Below are 18,080 nucleotides of genomic sequence, written 5' to 3' on the forward strand. Positions count from 1 at the left end.
AAGAAGACAACTGGTGTGCAATAATTACTTGCCAGACTGGTGGCTTATGCTGTATTCACTGGCTGTAGTAGGTTAGAGTTGGGAGCTTTTGTGGGCCTGGCAAATCTCTCATCCCATCTTGAGCTGCCTTTTTTTTTTTTTTTTAACCTTACACAGGCTCCGCCACTTTTTTAACCTATGTGATAAGTAGAAATTTTACCAGTGAAGCTCTCCCTACCAAGAGGAAGCAGCGATGAGAAAGCATGGCAGCATTGGTGGCTGTTGCCATCTGGAACTCGTACTAGTTGTACAAATCACACAGCAAAAGTTACATGAGTTATCCAATTGTTTTCAATGGGCCTATTCACAGGTAACAGCTGCTGAGTGATCTGAAACACTCAAATCTTGCAGCTGCAGTACACAGCAACCCCCCCCCCCAAAGAGAATAGAAAGCAGCCCATAGCTGGTAAAAGATAATTCAAAGTATCCAGCCGGCCCAGAAGTAGACAAATAGGCTCCCGGACCACCTTCCTTATGAGTTTAGGCTACAGCATCTGGGGCTCTTTACTTTGGAAAAGAAGTGACTAAGGGGAGACATGATCGAGGTGTACAAAATTATGCATGGAGTGGAGAGAGAAATCTCTCTCTCTCTCTCTCACACACACACACACACACACACACACACACACACACACACCCCACTAGAACCAGGGGTCATCCCATGAAACTGAAGGTTGTGTTATTTACGACTGATAAGAGGAAGGACTTTTTCACACAGCACATAATCAGTCTATGGAATTCCTTGCCGTGGGATGTGATGATGGCCTCCAGCTTGGATGGCTTTAAAAGGGGCTTAGACAAATTGATGGAGGACAGCTCTATCAAAGGCTATTATTCTGGTGGCTGTGGGCAGGGGCGTAATGATAGGGAGGGCACGTGCCCTGGATGCCACCCTGGCGGGTCACGGGGGGTGCCAAAAAGTGGCATCCCCCCCACCCCCCTGGATCGCCCATCGAGTGTGGCGGTGGTGGCAATTCGGCGGTGGCGGGCGGCGGCGGGTCACCTGCCGAGTGCGGCAGTGGCTGGTGGCTGGCAGTGATTGGCTGTAGCGGCCCGAGCGGCGGTGGATCGCCCGCCGAGGAGTGCAGGCAGAGCGACGCCGAGGCCTGCCTGGCCCGGCGTCACAACTAAGCGACACCGGGCCAGGCAGGCCTCGGCGTCGCTCTGCCTGCACTCCTCGGCGGGCGATCCGCCTCCGCTCGGGCCGCTATAGCCTATAGCCAATCGCCGCCAGCCACCAGCCACCGCCGCACTCGGCGGGCGACCCGCCACCACTGCCCGCCACCGCCGAATCACCGCCGCCGCACTCGGCGGGCGACCCACCACTGCCGAATCACCACCACCGCCGGCGATCTGCCACCTGGGGTGCCGCCACAGGTATGTGGGGGCCGGGGGGTGGGGGGGCGCCATTTCAGGGCCAGAGCTTGCCCTGGGCACCGTTTCCCCCCGATATGCCACTGGCTGTGGGTCACCTCCAGCCTCAGGAGGCACTATGCCTCTTGATACCAGTTGCAAGGGAGCAACAGCATGAAAGGGGGCATGCCCTCAACTCTTGCCTGAGGGCTCCCCAGAAGCATCTGGTGAGCCGTGTGAAACAGCATGCTGGGCTAAACAGGCGGCTGTTCTTCTTAGGGGAGAAAAGAGGCAGCCGATTTGCTGTGAGGAAGGGAACCGCCTGCTAATCAAGGCTATTTCCTCACTTCTTGCTTGGAGCATCACCACCTCCCCGGATTAGCCATAAAAGGGCAAAAGGGACAAATGCACACATTTCACCTTTATTATTATGTATTTGATTTTGCCCTTTTATGGCTAATCCAGGGAGGCGGTGATGCCAGACGCTCCAAGCAATGAGGTGAGAGAATACCCTTGGTTAGCAGGCTGTTCCCCCCATTAGCAGCGCAGGGAGGAAGCTTCAGCAGCAGAGAGAAGGATGCAGGAAGTTCCCTTCCTCGCAGCAAATTGGCTGCCTCTTTCCTCCCCTATTAGTCTTCTTCTGGGCTGGCCGGACACTTTCTTAAAAAATTAACTACCCACAGGGTGTGTTCTTTTCTGTTCTTTGGGGGGGTAGGGGAGCACAGCCCCCGTGAGTAGCTGCCACTGCATGGAAGGCTCAGGGATTCAGCACCTGCTTTGCATGAAGAATATCCTCAGTTTAGTTTTTGGCTGAGAAGTCTCTCAGACTGCCAAGCCCAGAGATATCCTGGAGAGCCACTGTCAGTCAGAAAAGACAAACCAATGGTCTGACTCACAATATTGCGGCTTCATCTGTTGAATCTCTCCCTATCAGGCAGCTGTTTAAAGGCACAAAGCTTCTGCCAGGAAAATAAGAAAAGCTAGCATCGCTTTGGGGGACTGAAAGTCACTCCCTTTGAGTCACAGCCCCATTTCCAGTCACCCTCTGGGTTCCGAGTCGGTCTTTTGTTTTCACAACTCCTGCTGCTGGTGGTCTCCGAGATGACCACAATGATAAATTATGTGACCAGTAACAGAACTTTGCTACCCACATGGCTATTTAGGCCCACACATATCCACACACAGCTAGATTCACATGCATCAGGAGAGGGAGAGAAACAAGCAGTATCAAAACCAGAGGAAAGCCACAAGGTACAGAAATCGTCATTGGTTCACACTATTGGAGCAGATGAGGGAGGGATCGCAAGGAGATGGCTCTCTTTAGGGTCTAAGCCAAGCTTATGGCAGCTTCACACTTTACAAGACCAGGAGCACACTCCCTGGTCTATCCACTGGGTACAGCACGACACTGGAAGTGGCTACAGACATTTATTTCACCACCTGTAAACGCAGCCATAAGCAGCCATTAGAGATGTGTGGTGTAGCCCAAGTGGTTCTGGGAAGGCATCCGGAAGGACCAGTGCTGGAAGCCTGTAGTCAAAGAACCGGCTGGTTCGCTGAAATCAAGATGTGACATTTAGCTCCCACCATGACCACTCCCACCCCTTCTTGTGCACTCGGGGTCACCAGACGACAACACTGCTGTGACCAGAGAAGACACAACTGACCAAGGTCTCTGTCAGAGTCTAGACTCAGGAGAGTCTAGACTCAGCCCCCTCTCCAACCTGCCAATTTCCTTCCTGCCTCCAGCCTCTGAGTGTAGTTTTGCTGTCATTCTACTTTCCCCTCAGTTCCGCCTTTCTTCCGCTCTCTGTCTCCCTCATCCACTGCACTGCCTACTTTGGACAACTTCTTCTAGCCACCTTCCCTAGCACTTCTCCTCTCTCCCTCCTCCTCCTGACTGTACATACCCTCCTCATCTTCACGCTGTGAGGTTTCTCCAGAGCCCTCTCTCTGATTAGCTCATTCTTGCCTCAGTCCCCAAGTCTCTTTCCAGCCCTTTCCCACCACCAATCCTCTCATTCTTCCTTTTTAGTCCACAGCTTAACTCTGTGCCTTTCTCTGTGCCCCAGGTACCCTGCCCTTCAATGTCTCTGTGTCCTTCCAAGTCCTTAGCCATCCCCTGTGCTAGGCTTCAATCCCAGCCACAACAATAACAACAGCAACAAATTTCCTTTCCCCTCACAGAATACAGGCCGCATATCACCTAAGTTTCCTGGGCAACTGAACATTCCATGCCATCACAGCAGCCCAGCCAATCGGTGCCGCAAGTGCAATATAGAAGAAACAGTCTAAAAACCTGGGCTTTTGGACTCTGTGGAAGAGTAGTGGAGTTATGAACCAGTTTGGGTGTGGTGCAGAGGGGAAAAGCACAGACCCCCTGAATTATGTCCTCTGCTCTAGAAGAGTTGAATACAGCAGTTTAGATGGAAGCGTAGAAGACTCTTGGGTTCTATTCTCCATACCCACAACTTGCACAAAATTACTCTGGACATCAAATACATTAAAAAACAAAACAACAACAAAAAAACATTTTATTTTTATCTGTTTATACAAGCCAGGCCAGCATAAGTCAGATTTATAGAGACAATTGTCCTAGGAGATGGAAAGTGGATCTTGCCTTGTTTCTCCCACACACAAGAGAGAGGCCAGCATAAGTCAGATTTATAGAGACAATTGTCCTAGGAGATGGAAAGCGGATCTTGCCTTGTTTCTCCCACACACAAGAGAGAGAGACCCTCCTTTACTACTTTAATCCTGCTTCCACCCCCAAAGTCACACACAGCATAAGGGTTTAAGCCAATGGACTGCAACACACACATGCACGCACGTTCAGGTGCAGGATGCTCATTACCCTTCAGGAGATGGAAGCACACACACACACATATACACACATGGCCCCCTTTCCTTATCAGGAAATGTCTGTGTTTTGAAAGCATAATTCCTCCACGCCCCCGGCACACTTTTCTTCTCTGCATGAGCAAATGTTGGGGAAAGTGGGGCAGCAGCTTGCAAGCATTGGAAGCATTGGACACCCACTTATGAAAAGAGGTGGAGCTTCTGAAGTGCCTGATAAGTGCTGGACGCACAGAGACTGATGTTCCCTAAAGGGGAGACATCCAAGGAGGGTTGCCCATGGCACATGATATGAAACGAGGCCAGGCTGCTGGTTTGTAGAAGGTCCATCAGTTCAGGTAAAGAGTGGAGCCTCAAAATATGCAGGTCATGTCACCCAATCGCATGTAAGGTATGAAAGGTGTGGGGCTTAAGTGGGTTCAGTGAGAGCTTCCTGCAGACAGTCCGATGGGGACTCCTTGTCAGTCTCCATCCCGTCGTCATGGTGATGGTGGTGGATATGGGCGGGCATGAGCGGCTCATAGGTCGTTATGGTAGCAGTCACCATGGTGTCCTCAGGGACCCTGTTTTCAAGGGCCCCGTGTGTCTTGAGGTGCTTGCGCAGGTCAGAGGCGCTCAGGAAAGCCTTCGAACAGTGAGGACAGGCATGGGGACGGATCCCCGAGTGGATACGCTCGTGTTTACGCAGCCCAGCTCGGTCCGAGAAACCTTTGCCACACTCTGGGCATGGAAATGGGCGCAGGCCAGGGTGGAACTGCCGCTCGTGGCGGCGCAGCTCCTGGGTAGAAGAAAAAGCTTCACCGCACTCGCCACACGCAGGCACCACAGTGGCAACAACAATGGCCGACTGGTCACCGGGTGGTGGGTCTTGGTTGCTGAAGGGTGCTGGCTTGTTGTCATTGTTCTCGTTGCTGTGGGTGCGCTCGTGTTTCCTCAGGCTGGAGGACACCACAAAGGCCTTGCCGCAGCGGCCACACTTGAAGGGCCGCTCACCAGAGTGGACACGATAGTGCTTCGTGAGGCTGGCCCGCTCGGCAAAACTCTTGCCGCACTCCCCACACTGGTGGGGGCGTTGCCCCGAATGCACCAGCAGGTGGCGCTTGAGGTCCCACGAGGCCACAAAGCTCTTGTCACACTGGGAGCACTTGTGAGGCCTCTCGCCCGTGTGGATGCGCTGGTGCATGGCCAGGTCGGCCGGCTGGCGGAAAGCCTTCCCACACTTGTCGCAGGCGTACGGTTTGAGGCCCTGGTGGGCTCGCTGATGCCTGCGGAAGCTGGAGGGGTCACTGAACATGCGCCCACACTGCGGGCAGAGGAAAGGCTTCTCCCCAGAGTGGGTGCGCTGGTGGCTCTGGTAGGAGGAGAGCTGGGTGAACCCTTTGCCACAGAGGTTGCAACAGTACGGCTTGTTGGCGGCATGGATGCGCTGGTGGCAGGCGAGTGAAGACGAGCGGGAGAAGGCCTTCCCACAGTCCTGGCACAGGAAGGGCCGCTCGCCGGTGTGCGAACGCTCATGGTTTTTGAGGTCCTTGAGCTCAGCGTAGGTCTTGTGGCAGACCTTGCACTGGTAGGGGCGCAGGCCCGCATGGGTGCGGCGGTGCTTCCGGAACACCGAGGGGTCGGCAAAGCGCTTCCCGCACTCGCCACAGGAATACGGCTTCTCACCTGTGTGGGAGCGCTGGTGGATCTTCAGCTTGGAGAGGGTGCCATACCCTTTATGGCACTGCTGGCAACGGAACGGCAGGTCTCCTGTGTGCCGGGCCATATGGACCCGGAGGCAGACGGGCTGCATGAAGGCCTTGCCGCATTCTTGGCACACAAAAGGCTTCTCACCGCTGTGACTGCGGCCGTGGTTGCGCAGCTCAGGGGCCGTCTTGTAGGCCTTTGCGCAGAGTTGGCACTGGTATGGCCGCTCAGTCTGGTGGCTGAGCTGATGTTTGCGGAGCTGGCCGCGGTCGGGGAACTCCTTTCTGCAGCTGGGGCAAGTGAGCTTGCTAACTAAGCCGTCGCCGGAACTGGCCGAGTGGGACTTCAGATGACGCAACACACGGGGCACACTGGGGAAGGTCTTGCTGCACGTCAGGCACTTGTAGCGCCGGCCAGACTGGATGTAGCCAGCCTCTTCTTCCTCCTCCTCCTCCTCCTCCTCCTCCTCCAGCTTCACCTCCACGCCAACTTCTTCTTCTTCTGCCTCAGCCATCTTTGGAGAGGATGTTGCCTGAAACAGATGAGGCAATTCAAGTTACAAAGTTCGTCATGACAGTCACTCTTTGGTAAACAGCCCAAAACAAATATCCCGCTTCCAGCAAGGATGGAATCTTGGACATACAAGCTGGTGATGCTGTAAGGAGAAACGTTCATGGGAATGTAAGAAGCTTCCTTATACTGACTCAGACCATTGGTCAGTATTATCTGCACTGAACGACAGCAGCTCTCCAAAGTTTCAGGCAGGAATCTTTCCCAGCAGTGGCCCAGCGATGATGAGGGCAGCCCTGGGACGAGATCTGGGGTGTTCCCCATTGTGGCTGCCGCCGCCACTGCTGCCACCACTCACTGCAGGCTGACCACCCCTGCTCCACCCAGCCACCCGTGCTGCTTGCCTTTGCCGGGCCACGTCGCAGTCTGATGACATCATCGTGCTGACATGAGCCACCACTGTGACATTTTAGAGGGCATCGTAACTGGCCAAGTGAGGCAGGCCGGCGGCAGCAGCAATGGCAGTGGCGGGGTGGGTGGGTGACCACAAGGCTGGTGGGGGGCATGCCTGGCGGTGGGAGGGGGCAGTGGGGCTTGGCAACTTTGGACACCTGGTGTCTGGGCAATACAAGGGATGCAGGACGGGGTGGTGGTGGGGAGCCTCCAGCAACCCCCGGAAGTACAATGGGCACCAGCCGCCAAGGGACATTTTGTCCCCCTGCTCCATTATAGCGAGGCGCCTGTTTCCCAGCCTTGCCTGGAGATGGTGGCACCCGGGACCTTCTGCATGGAATGCAGATACTCTACCACTGAGCTCCGGCCTCACCTTGTTACCAGAGACTGTGTGCATTCAGGCTCCGGAGCCGCCGTCAAGCACAGAAGGGAGTCGGGGAATCGGAGCATGCAACATCAGCCCCTGCCAATGGCACGGGCGAGAACGAGAAGCAGCATTTAAGGGGAGGGCTGTGGCCCAGTGGTAGAGGACACACCTTGCATGCAGGAGGTCCCAGGCTCCATCCCGAGCCCCACCTGGCTGAATCCCCATGGAAGGACTGGGGATTGAACTTGGGATCTCTTGGTAGGGCTGGGGAAGATCCCTGCCTGAAACCCTGCAGAGCTGCTGCCAAGTAGTGCAGTCAACACCAAGTTAGAGGGAGCAAGGGACGGACTCAGTGAAGGGCAGCTTCCTATGACGCTTCTGGACTGGCCATAACTGATAGAAATATGAAGAGTCTTATCTTCTACCTGTTCCTTCCTGGAGTAGTGGCTTTGGCCAGCTGCAGTTCAGCCTGCAGCTACTAGTGTCAGGGACCCTGGGATGGAGAACACACACACACACACACACACACACACACACACACACATCTGGGCACAGCTGCCCACGGCTATGACAACACTAGATTGGGCTTGTGATTTGACTCTTGCCTAGGGCAAGTAGCTAGTGTACTTAGGTAAACACCCCAGTAGCAAACTGCATAGCCCTATCCAAACATTATATTGTACCTGTGTTCAGGATGTCTGTACACTCAGTCATGTTTTTGTGACCATACCTGCATTCGTATATTTAGAAAACCACGAGGCAGTGCACAGACCTCCCTCCAATGCAGGATACAGAAAGGAGGCGTATTGCTGTACCTGCATCCAACCGAAGAGGTGAATCACTGTATCTGTGTATAGATCTATACCGGTGTACACTGTACATAAATTGTATGAGTGTTGGACATGACATTGTGGCAATAGGAGTCATGTGTCCATGCAAAGTATTCTCCCTTTTGCTTCTCTGATCTCAAGAGGTCTGGCAGCTCTTTTGACCCGAAATAAGAGACTCCCTTATTGGGCTGGCTCCCCAAGGGCCAATCTTGGCATCACCCAGCAAGAACCAGCGCGGAGTCAAATGCACGTGGGCTCCGAGTTCTTCCCACTCCTTCTAGTTTCGCAAGCAGAGAAGGGGAGGAGCAACTCTCCCACAAGTATTAATTTGCAAGGCTACAGTAATGGGAGCTGCCAATGCCGACCCCATTTTATTGGGCTAGAACACAGGAACAGCCCTGCTGGATCAGGCCCAAGGCCTCTCTAGCCCAGCATCCTGTTTCCCACAGTGGCCCACCAGATGCCTCCGAGATGCCCACAGGCAAGATTTCTTAGGATTTCTAGCCCAGTCAATCCATAAGAGAGGTGATTAAACCATCTAGATAAAGCCGAGGTTCTCAAACCTAGATCCCCAGAAATTGTTGGGCTACAACTCCCATCATCCACAATGGCCAAAGGGGTGATGGGAGTTGTAGTCCAACAACTTCTGGGGACCGGGTTTTGAGAACCCCTGATAGGAATATCCAGTTAAAAAATGCAAACAGCATGAAAGGGAGGGATTTGGTCTATGGGGCTCTATGGTACAGCTGCCCCACCCCTCCGGTTATACACAAGGAGCTGTGTAGATGTGCTGGGGGCACTGACAAAGTTTCTATGGGAGCTACTTTCAGAGGGGCAGCAGTGTTAAGTTTGTTGCAGAGAAACAAGAAAGGTCTTCTTGCAGCACCATAAGTGTTACGCCACAATAAATCTGCAAAGGTCTAAGGTGCCTCAGGATTCTGTGATGTCCTACAGAAGATGGGAAAAGGAAGAGCCAGTCCGTTAGACAAAGCAATAAAGATTTGAAAAGAAAGGAGGTTTCATTAACAGAAAAAGAAACTGGCTTACAAGCGGTTTGCAACAAGTGTATAGTGAAAAAATAAATATTTCTCCATGGCTTTCACAAAGCAGCTGCAAAATGGCTGTTCTGCAGTATGAGGACCAATATCCAGGAGAAGGAGCCCCGTGTAAGAACAGAGGAGGGAAGTGGTGGGCAGGCACTGCTTTTCTCTTCTCAACCAGAACAGATTGTGGAGGAATTTTGCTTGCACTGAGCCTGGCTGATGCTCCATGCAAAATGGCTGGATTTAGGATCCAGGGGAGAAAAAAGCGAGGAGCACCTAAAAATGCAGCTTTGAGGGAAGGGGAAAACATTCCAAAATTCTCCTAGTGCAGATCTTTCCTAGAATTTGAAAAGGATACCTGCAAGGACACAACTTTATATGGCTCCCTATGGGCTAAAAACTTGGGATGCAAAATGGCTCTCTTTAAGACCGAGAAGAGAGAAGGCAGTAAGGGCTGCAAACCATGGAGTTTTCACAGGAGAGAGAGATGCTGGATAATAAAGAAAGTCTACAAGAAAAAGTCTTTCCCCTTCTCACAACAGGCAAGGCTCAGCTCTGGAATCCACAACTCGGGGCTGGCAGATATGAGGTGCCTCTGAGCATGCAAAGAGTGTCTGCTGTAAGGAAGAGGTCTAGAGAAGTAGATCTAGAGAAGTGCAAGTCATCACAAGGAATTGCGGAGAGAGGAAGCGGGAAAAGCACCTTGAAGCCGCGGCGATCCGCTGGGAATCAAATTTGGAGCAGTAATGTTCAAGCTAAGGATCTTTCTATTGCACCGAGATGTTTTATTAGCGTGTTTCTTCCGGTTACCAGGGCAAGTCCCTATTATCTAGTACCTGTCCCTGATAAATCACTGCCTCTGTTTTTGCCTTTGAGGAGAACGGGTCTGTAGAAATTAAATCTCAGGGGAGAGGGATGCATTTCGACTCTCTCGTGTATATGCATGTAAATACATACACGTGGACATAAAATGCCAGCACACACACTTCCCCTCCCACAACTGCGTACAGTGAATGTTGCCGAATGGATCTGCAGTTGCAGCTTAAGTGATAATTATTAAATTGTTGATACTAAATTAATTATTAACATTTAACGCAGTATTAAGTTATTATATTCAATTTAATGTACAGCAGGCGGGGAAGGGGTTTCGGTAATGTGGTCCTGGCTGTCAGAATAGCGCTGTTGGACACAGAAGTCTCTCTTGTTTCCGCCTGTAAAATGCCGGCGTTCGTTCCGACTCGAATCCAAGCCGGCCGTTTTGAAAAATCAAAGTGCCGGGGGGATCCTTCCTCCTTTTTACCAAACGTATCTGGTTATCGCATCTCTAGCCTGCCTGGGACTGTGCAGATCCGTTGTAAAAATCGCCCCCGTAAAGAGAGCATAAGGTGAGGGCTTGCAAAGGCATTTAAATAAATCAAAAGGGCGACGTCCACGTGTTCTGGTGGGGTGTATGTGTCGAGGGGCTTATTGAACGAACCCGTTTGCAAACAGATGGTTTTTCCTAAATAAATAAATAAATAAATAAAGAGAAAAGTGGGGGAAACAGAATCCTGGCGTTTCTTGGCTAGATAACAAGCCGGCAAGACAAAGGTTTGGTCTAGCAACAGAACCTCCCAGCAAAATGGCTGGCTTTAGGACCAAGAGACCCAAGAGAAACCCGCATCTTCTTGGCTTTTTACACCCAGAGGCAAGGAACTAGCCGCCTGCTCCCAGCCAGAGGGCCAAGGGCGGAGATTCTTGCTGTCCCTCCGCGATGTGGAGTTTACCAGCGCAGCGCTTTGCATCCGAGGCCAAAGCACCGCAGGAGAGTGCTTGCAAAATGGCTGTCTTTAGGACCAAGGGAGGTGGCTACCGAGGAGAAAAAAAGACATGCACGGAGGGGGGACAGCGCACCGCGGGGTTTTGCATCAGGACCCTTTAAAAAAAAAAGAAAGAAAGAAAACAAGGACAAGGTATTATATCATAGCGTAGAGGACTTGAAATGTTTCCAAAAAGCTGCATTCCCCCCTTACCTGCTCTCTCCTTTGTCTATTTGCTTTTCCCTTCCTCTGCAGTTCCATTTGGTGGAGCACTAGGACCCCGGGGGAAGAAGAGGAAATGGAGACAGGAAATTAAAAAAGAAAGAAAGAAAAAGAGGGGGATCACAAGCAATGAACTAGGACTGCGGGGATTTCGTTCTCATCACCGGGTGGTTCTATTTTACTCCGGAACGAAGGGATGCGCTCGTATTTTAGACCAAAGGCGGAGTCCTTGATTCCTAGTTCGTTTGTTTAAGGGAGGGGGAGAAGAAGGTGGGGCAGGGGCAGGCAGGAAGTGTGGCATGTCCTGAAACAGAAGTGGGGGAGTTGTTGAGGATGGCACAAGGAGGAAGTGTGGCATTGCCAAGCCGCAAAATCGGAAGCCCCCAGTAAGCGGGGAGAGAGGAGCAGCACGTGTGGCCACGGCGCCGCAGGGAACGGTTTCACTTGTGCACCAAATGGAGTATGGCATTTCAAAAACAAACAATTTGATATTTTTTGTAAAAAAATAAAGCTTTCTAATTGAGCTTCTTGCACTCTTTAATTACGTTCACATGAAAAGTAACCTTCATTGTAAGCAATGGGATTTACAACCAAGTAATGTGGGTTAAGACTTTATTGGTGGCCTTTCTGTAGTCCTCCTCAGTGCACTAATCATTGGGCAGCTCTTGTTCGGCATACATACTGGTTTTAGCGGTACATCAATGGTTATTATCTTTTCCCTTCCTGGCTGGACAGCTTCTTCCCGCTGCACAGAAGACATGCTGTGGTGGGTGTTACCTGTTGAATTTCTGCCTGCCATGCAGCAGTTTAGGGCATAGAAGACCTACAGGGGATGCATGGAGAGGGTAAACATAAAGTATACGTAGAAGTTTTTTGTAGGGCTACTGAATCGAGTCCGAGTGCCAGAGAAGTCCCTAATAGTCTCCGCCATTCACTGGGGGGGAAAGTGCAAAGGTTTGCGGCGGAACTAAACAATATGGTCCACGTAGAGCTGCTTTGGGGGCATATATCTTTGGAACACGCCGCGTGAGGTGACAATAGAGATAGAAATGATTTTCTACACTTAATTTGCAACGCAAAGTAGAGTCGGCGTTCATCATAGAGTGTTAAGAGCTTAGAGCGGCGTCACTCTGTTTCCCTGGAGTATAGAAGACGATGGAGGCGCCGGAAGTTTGGGCTGTTTGTCACGCTTCGTCTTTTTTAATACCTCTATGATGAAGCGAAGGTCCGGGGAAGACTTTCGAGGTAACGCCAAGCCCTAAATCCACAGGAAGTGAAGTCTCGTCTAGGATACTGAGGGGAAAATTTAGGGAGGTGCACATTTCCTGTTTCCTAGCAACAAAAGGAAGTATTTGTTGTTGCCCTAGCTTGTGTGACTTCTCCAAGCCCAGGTCCTTGGATCTCAAAGTAGAAGATGCTGGGGGGATGCCCACCCCTAAGTGTGAGAGCTCTCAGGGAGAAGCGGGGGGTGCCTGAGCGGCCAGTCATTGCTCTTCAGGGTGCCTGAGATGCCTGAAAGGGGCTGGGCAGCAAGAGTTTTCCTCCCACGTTTTGTTTTCCCCGGTTGCCTTGAACAAATTAATCTCCTGCTCTTTGAGAGGAAGAGAGGGGCTTTTTGAGTCTGTGTCTTTCTAGGAAGCTAAGGCAGCGACGTGGGACCTGATCTCTACCTCATGGCTGGATCCTGAGAGGACTTTGGAGTTCTTTAGCTCACTGTTTGCAACTGGAATCGCCCCTAAACTGGGACAGATGAGTTGATACCTCAGATCTTCAGTCCGCGTCCAAAGCCTCAAAACTTGCGCCATTCTCTCTTTCGTGAAGTGCAGCTGCTGCTTACTGACTCTTCCTGCATCCTTTGAGGTCTGGACAAGCTCCGTCTTTAATGCCTTAGAAGTCCTGGGGTGTAGACTGACTGCAGCTGATCTCTGCCCATTCCTGGCTGATGTGGGGGTTCCCCACAACTTTCGCATCTCTTCTGGAGTTTGGAAGTTTTGTACTCTTAGGAAATAATGTTTTGATCTCTCTGCCTAAGGACCTCCAGTACTTGAAATTATATTAGTGTTGAATTCTCTGCCTGTACTTTTCAGTTTGGTGTTAAGGCCCATTGAAAAGTATTTTTGAAATCTGGAATTTTAAGGTCCAAATTCCAGTCTCTGCGCACTCAGGGTCCTTGTGTCTCTTCCAACTTCTTGTTCCTTGACTGTCTACTTGTTTGTTACCTCCTGAGCTGGAGATGGGATTCTAAAGGGTCTCCTGCTACTTGAAGATCTGTGCATTCCCTCTTCTCTTCAGACATTCAGAATATATACGCAGTAGCTCAAACCCTGTGAAATCACTTGTCCTGAATTAGGAGATGCATCCCCCTCCCTCCCATTCTGTTCTACATGCCTCTTAATATGCCTGCCTGCTGGACCATTATTTCCTGCCTTTGGGGAAGAAAATCCATCGTGACTTCTTATACTTATGAAGTTTTGTGCTCATTTGGGATGTTCAGCATGATTTGAGAGGTAAGAAAGAAAAAAATTAGTAATAATCTGCAAGTGTGTCTGGAACCATACACCATAACCTTGTGCTGCCCGTTCTTGTTTATACAGAAACAGAGTTTATCTCCTTGCATAAGCAGCGACATGGTGTGTTTCTATGGCAGCCTTCAGTTTGAAGTGCTTTATGGCATCCTCCAATGTGGGCAAAATACTTGCCTTCAAGTGTAGAGAAGCAAGAGCTGTGGAAAGAAACCGGTGTGTTGGGGTATGGAAAATATTCTGCTCATCAGACCCATTGCCTTTTCTGAATTAGGATTAAAACCCAGGGGTTCTGGCTCCAATTTGTGTTGACATGTTAGATTTCATTCCCCTCAGAGAAACTATAGACTCCTAACCTACCCTGCTCTCTCCCAAATCACTAGGCTTCTCTCTACAACTGTAGACTTAAAATTCAAATTCAACTCTCAAAGAGAATTTTAAGTCCCAGTTTCTGCTCTGCTCTGTGAAACCTTCCTTCTGTTCAGCAGAGAACTCTGGTTCTGGCATACCCTGCAGTATACAAATGTACACCACTTCCCTTCCAAAGCCAGCAACTCTTCAATTTGGGGATGGGGCCGGAACTCAGTGGAAGAGTGTCTGCTTTGCATGCAAAAGTTCTCTGCTTCAGTCCTTAGTATCTCCAGGTAGGACTGGGAAAGACACTTGCCTGTAACCTTGGAGGAGCCACTGCCAGTCAGTGTAGACAATACTGAGCTAGATGGACCACAGGACTAAATAAGCAAAAGGCAACTCTCTACATTTCTTCCCCAAAATCTGCTGGCCTTCTGTCACTGCATCTCACACCATCCCCTGCTCTGGGGCAGTGTTTCTCAACCACCGGTCCGTGGACCAGTGCTGGTCCGTGAGGAATTGAGTGCCATTCTGTGCTGGCCCATGAGGAATTAATCCCCCCACCAAAACAATTTCAAGCGGGGGGCGGGGGTACCGCCACTGGGAGCTCTCCAGAGCTCATTTCTAAGCAGGCAGCCCTCACTGCTGGGATAACATTCATTTCAAGGAAGCTAAATAAGTGTTATCCCAGCAGCGAGGGCTGCCTGCCTAGAAATGAGCTCTGGAGAGCTCCCAGCAGTGGTTAAACCCCCCCCCGTCGCTTGAAATTGTTTTAAGGGGTGCCTGGGGGTGGGGGCAGGGTGACCCCTTTACTAACTGCTGGTCTGGGAAACTGCACACAAAGAACGTACCAGTCCATGACTCCAAAAATGTTGAGAAACACTGATCTGGGGTTAGTGCTCAGAGGTTTGCATTAATTTGTTTAGAGTCAAGGCAGATCACATGACTTCTGCATTCATTCCAACACTAGCCCTGTGAGGTAGCTCGTTTGAGAAAGAGAAAGTTGAATGCAGACAAATACAATAAGGCAAGAGTTGCCTTGCTAGAACTGACCAAGCTTCCTGTAGTCCAGTGTTTCTTTTCAAGCTTCCAGACATGAAGAAGCAGAGCAGGAAGGTGACAGCATTTCCCTGTTTGCCCCTTGCACTGTCTTCAAAGTTATACTGCATCTATATCTGGAGGCTCGATTTTGCTGTCATAGCTATTGATGGTCCCCTTCTCCATGACTATATCCTATCCTCTTCCTCACCTCCTTCAAATGAATCTAAGCGAGTTGCCACTGCCACATCTTGTGGTAGTAAATTTCATAACTTTGTATTTATCTTATTTCCAGGTATTTCATCCTGCTCTGCTTTTCTTTCTTTCTTTCTTTCTTTCTTTTTTTCTTTCTTAAAAAAAAGGTTGCTCAGAAAAGCTGACAGAACTGTATAATGCCAGAATAATGGAGACATCATCACAGCAGTAAAACTGTGTTAAGTACATGAGAAGAACCTTGCTTCAAGTCGACTATGAATATTTATATACTGCTTTTCAGCAAAGGCTTTCAAAGCAGTTTACACTGAAATATAAATAAGATGGTTCCTTGTCCCAAAAGGGCTCACAATCAAGATTCTAAAAAGAAAAATAAGGTTGCCGCCAACAGCACCCACTGGAGGGATGCTGTGCTGGGGTTGGATAGGGCCAGTTGCTCTCCCCCGCTAAATTCAATGATAATAAATAATAACAAACTTTATTTGTTAGCTGCTTCATAACAGATTGTTCTCTGGGTGGCTCACAACTACAAAACAGTAAAAACAGCCAATTAAAACACATCACATAACACAAAACACATTACAATATAAAATATTGTGATTCAGTAGAATTGCCACTTTAAAAGGTGCCTCTCTGCTCACTTAGCAGGGGTCCAACTGGTCGAGCATCCTTTTTTTTTTTTAACTTGGCCAGCCAGAGGCTTCTGCAACCCTGCAAGTAGGACATGAAGGTAGTACCCTCCCTGATGTTTGCCTCACCCCCCCTGCCACAATGCTGCCTCTGAAGATAGAGGTTCTACTTGAATGTCCTAGCGACTAGTAGCCTTCCATAGGCCTGTACTTTCTCTATCTCCCTTTTAAGCCATCTGTGGCTGTGAATTTCACCAGTAAATTATGGACTGTGTAAAGAAGCACTTCCTTTTGTTTGTCCTGAAAGGAAAGGTTGTGCCACCGAGTCAGCTCCTGGTGACCACAGAGCCAGGTGGTTTTCTTGGTAGAATACAGGAGTGGTTTGTTGTTGTTGTTATTACATTTATATCCCGCTCTTCCTCCAAGGAGCCCAGAGTGGTGTACTACATACTTAAGTTTCTCCTCACAACAACCCTGTGAAGTAGATTAGACTGAGAGAGAAGTGACTGGCCCAGAGTCACCCAGCTAGTTTCATGGCTGAATGGGGATTGGAACTCGGGTTTCCCCGGCTCTAGTCCAGCACTCTAACCACTACACCACACTATTGCCTTCTCCCGCGCAGCATGAGATGATGCCTTTCAGCACCTTCCTATATCGCTGCTGTGCAATATAGGAGTTTCCCATATTCTGGGAAACACACCAGCGGGGATTTGAATCAACAGCCTCCTACTCGCTAGGCAGGTTGCTTCCTTGCTGAGCAATTAGGTGACTCTGATTGTCCTGAACCTATTTTCTGTTTCTCTGGGTGATCCCAAATTCTAGTGTTCCGTGCCGAGGAGAAGAATTATGTGGCCACGATCAAGCTGTGGGCCAAGCTGCAAGCTTGCCATGGGTTATCACCCATTTGTGTTTAAAAAATAAATAACTTACCCGTTGGGAGAGGGGCTGATCTGGATCGGGACCATCACACACCGAGATAAAGGGCTAACCCAGGAGTCCCCACACTTAGGTTTCTAGATGTTGGAGTGTAACTCTCATCATGGCGGAAGACCATTGTGGTCAGGAATGATGGGAGTTGTCATCCAGCAACATCCAGAGACCCACGTTTGAGGACCCCGGGGTAACTCGGCTGCTTTTAACCTTTAAAGCGCTAAGTGACTTGTGACCAGACTATGTGGACCTTAAGGTCAGGACGGGTTTACCATTGCCTCCTCCTGCGCAGTATGAGATGATGCCTTTCAGCAACTTCCTATGTTCCTGGGAGGCAGTAGCTACTTGGGAGAAGGCCTTTTTAGTGGTGGCACCCTGTTTATGAAGTAGCCTTCCCAGTGAGGTTCACCAGGCACCATTGTTATGGTCTTTTGGGCTCTGGGTAAAGGTTCTTTTATTCTTTTATTTATTTAAATGCCCAGGCATTTTAAAATGCAATGTTTATTACATTCAAAGTTTTGTTTGAATTGTATGCTGACTTTGTTTTGTGAGCTACCCAGAACATTTGTTACGGGGCAGTCATATAAATGACATTATTATTATCATCCATTTCTCCCCATGTGCTGTGGTCCCAGTAAACACCCCCTTTCCCTGCACAAAACTGCTACTTCCCCAGTAGGGAGGTTTCCACTGATGCCCTTAGGAGCTTCTTCCCCAGGTCAAAGAGCAGTTTGCGAAAGGGTGTGTGATTTTTCATTGAGATAATAGCATGGGGCAAAAGGGTTTGCTTTTTCCTCCAGCATTGTGGTCCCAATCCGTAGCACGCCGCAGTGACTACTTTTAAAACGCGCACACGCACACACACAGATGATGAATGTTTAAATGTCCCATTTAGTGTTGGATAATTAAAATCATTTAAAACATGCAGGGGATTTGAACCTGGGACCTTTTGCGTGCAAAGCCTGTATACTACCACTGAGGTCATATGTGGGTTTTGGCCTCAGTGGGTCAAGACTTCCCTCACGCATGACCCAAAGAGTCGCAGTTGGCCAAACCATTTGATTAAACAGGGTGCCACCTCCATGCACCAGAAGAAGAAAAGATTTGCAGCAGCCCAGATAGCAAGGTCGTTCTTTTTGGAAATCATTTGTGCCCATGTTGCGATGGCTGCTGGATCCCACTGGGGGAGCCGAATTTCCATTTTGAGTGGGAGGGGATGTGGAAGAGCTGGTGCTTTGT

General features: G+C 50.0%; 2 protein-coding genes across 6 annotated transcripts in view; one reads left to right on the forward strand and one right to left on the reverse strand.

Annotated features, from left to right (window-relative positions):
- ZNF646 (zinc finger protein 646) overlaps window positions 1–18,080 on the forward strand; it is a 52,560-nt gene that overhangs the window by 24,475 nt on the left and 10,005 nt on the right. The window contains exons 1-2 of one of the 5 annotated variants that reach the window (XR_008309822.1): window positions 9,116–10,522; window positions 11,192–11,260. The exons of 1 other annotated variant lie outside the window; for it this stretch is intronic. The gene's annotated coding sequence lies outside the window, so the exon portion shown is untranslated. 3 more of the 5 variants (XR_008309820.1, XR_008309821.1, XM_053261707.1) reach the window with 3 other exon arrangements.
- Window positions 3,892–11,280, reverse strand: ZNF668 (zinc finger protein 668). The gene is made up of 2 exons (XM_053261709.1): window positions 11,150–11,280; window positions 3,892–6,466 (listed from the first exon to the last, which is right to left on the reverse strand). Exons 1-2 carry the CDS (start codon window positions 11,195–11,197, stop codon window positions 4,658–4,660), a joined length of 1,857 nt encoding a protein of 618 aa, XP_053117684.1. The 5' UTR covers window positions 11,198–11,280; the 3' UTR covers window positions 3,892–4,657.

This window comes from Hemicordylus capensis, chromosome 6 (genome assembly GCF_027244095.1).
Source record: "Hemicordylus capensis ecotype Gifberg chromosome 6, rHemCap1.1.pri, whole genome shotgun sequence".
NCBI lineage: Eukaryota > Metazoa > Chordata > Lepidosauria > Squamata > Cordylidae > Hemicordylus > Hemicordylus capensis.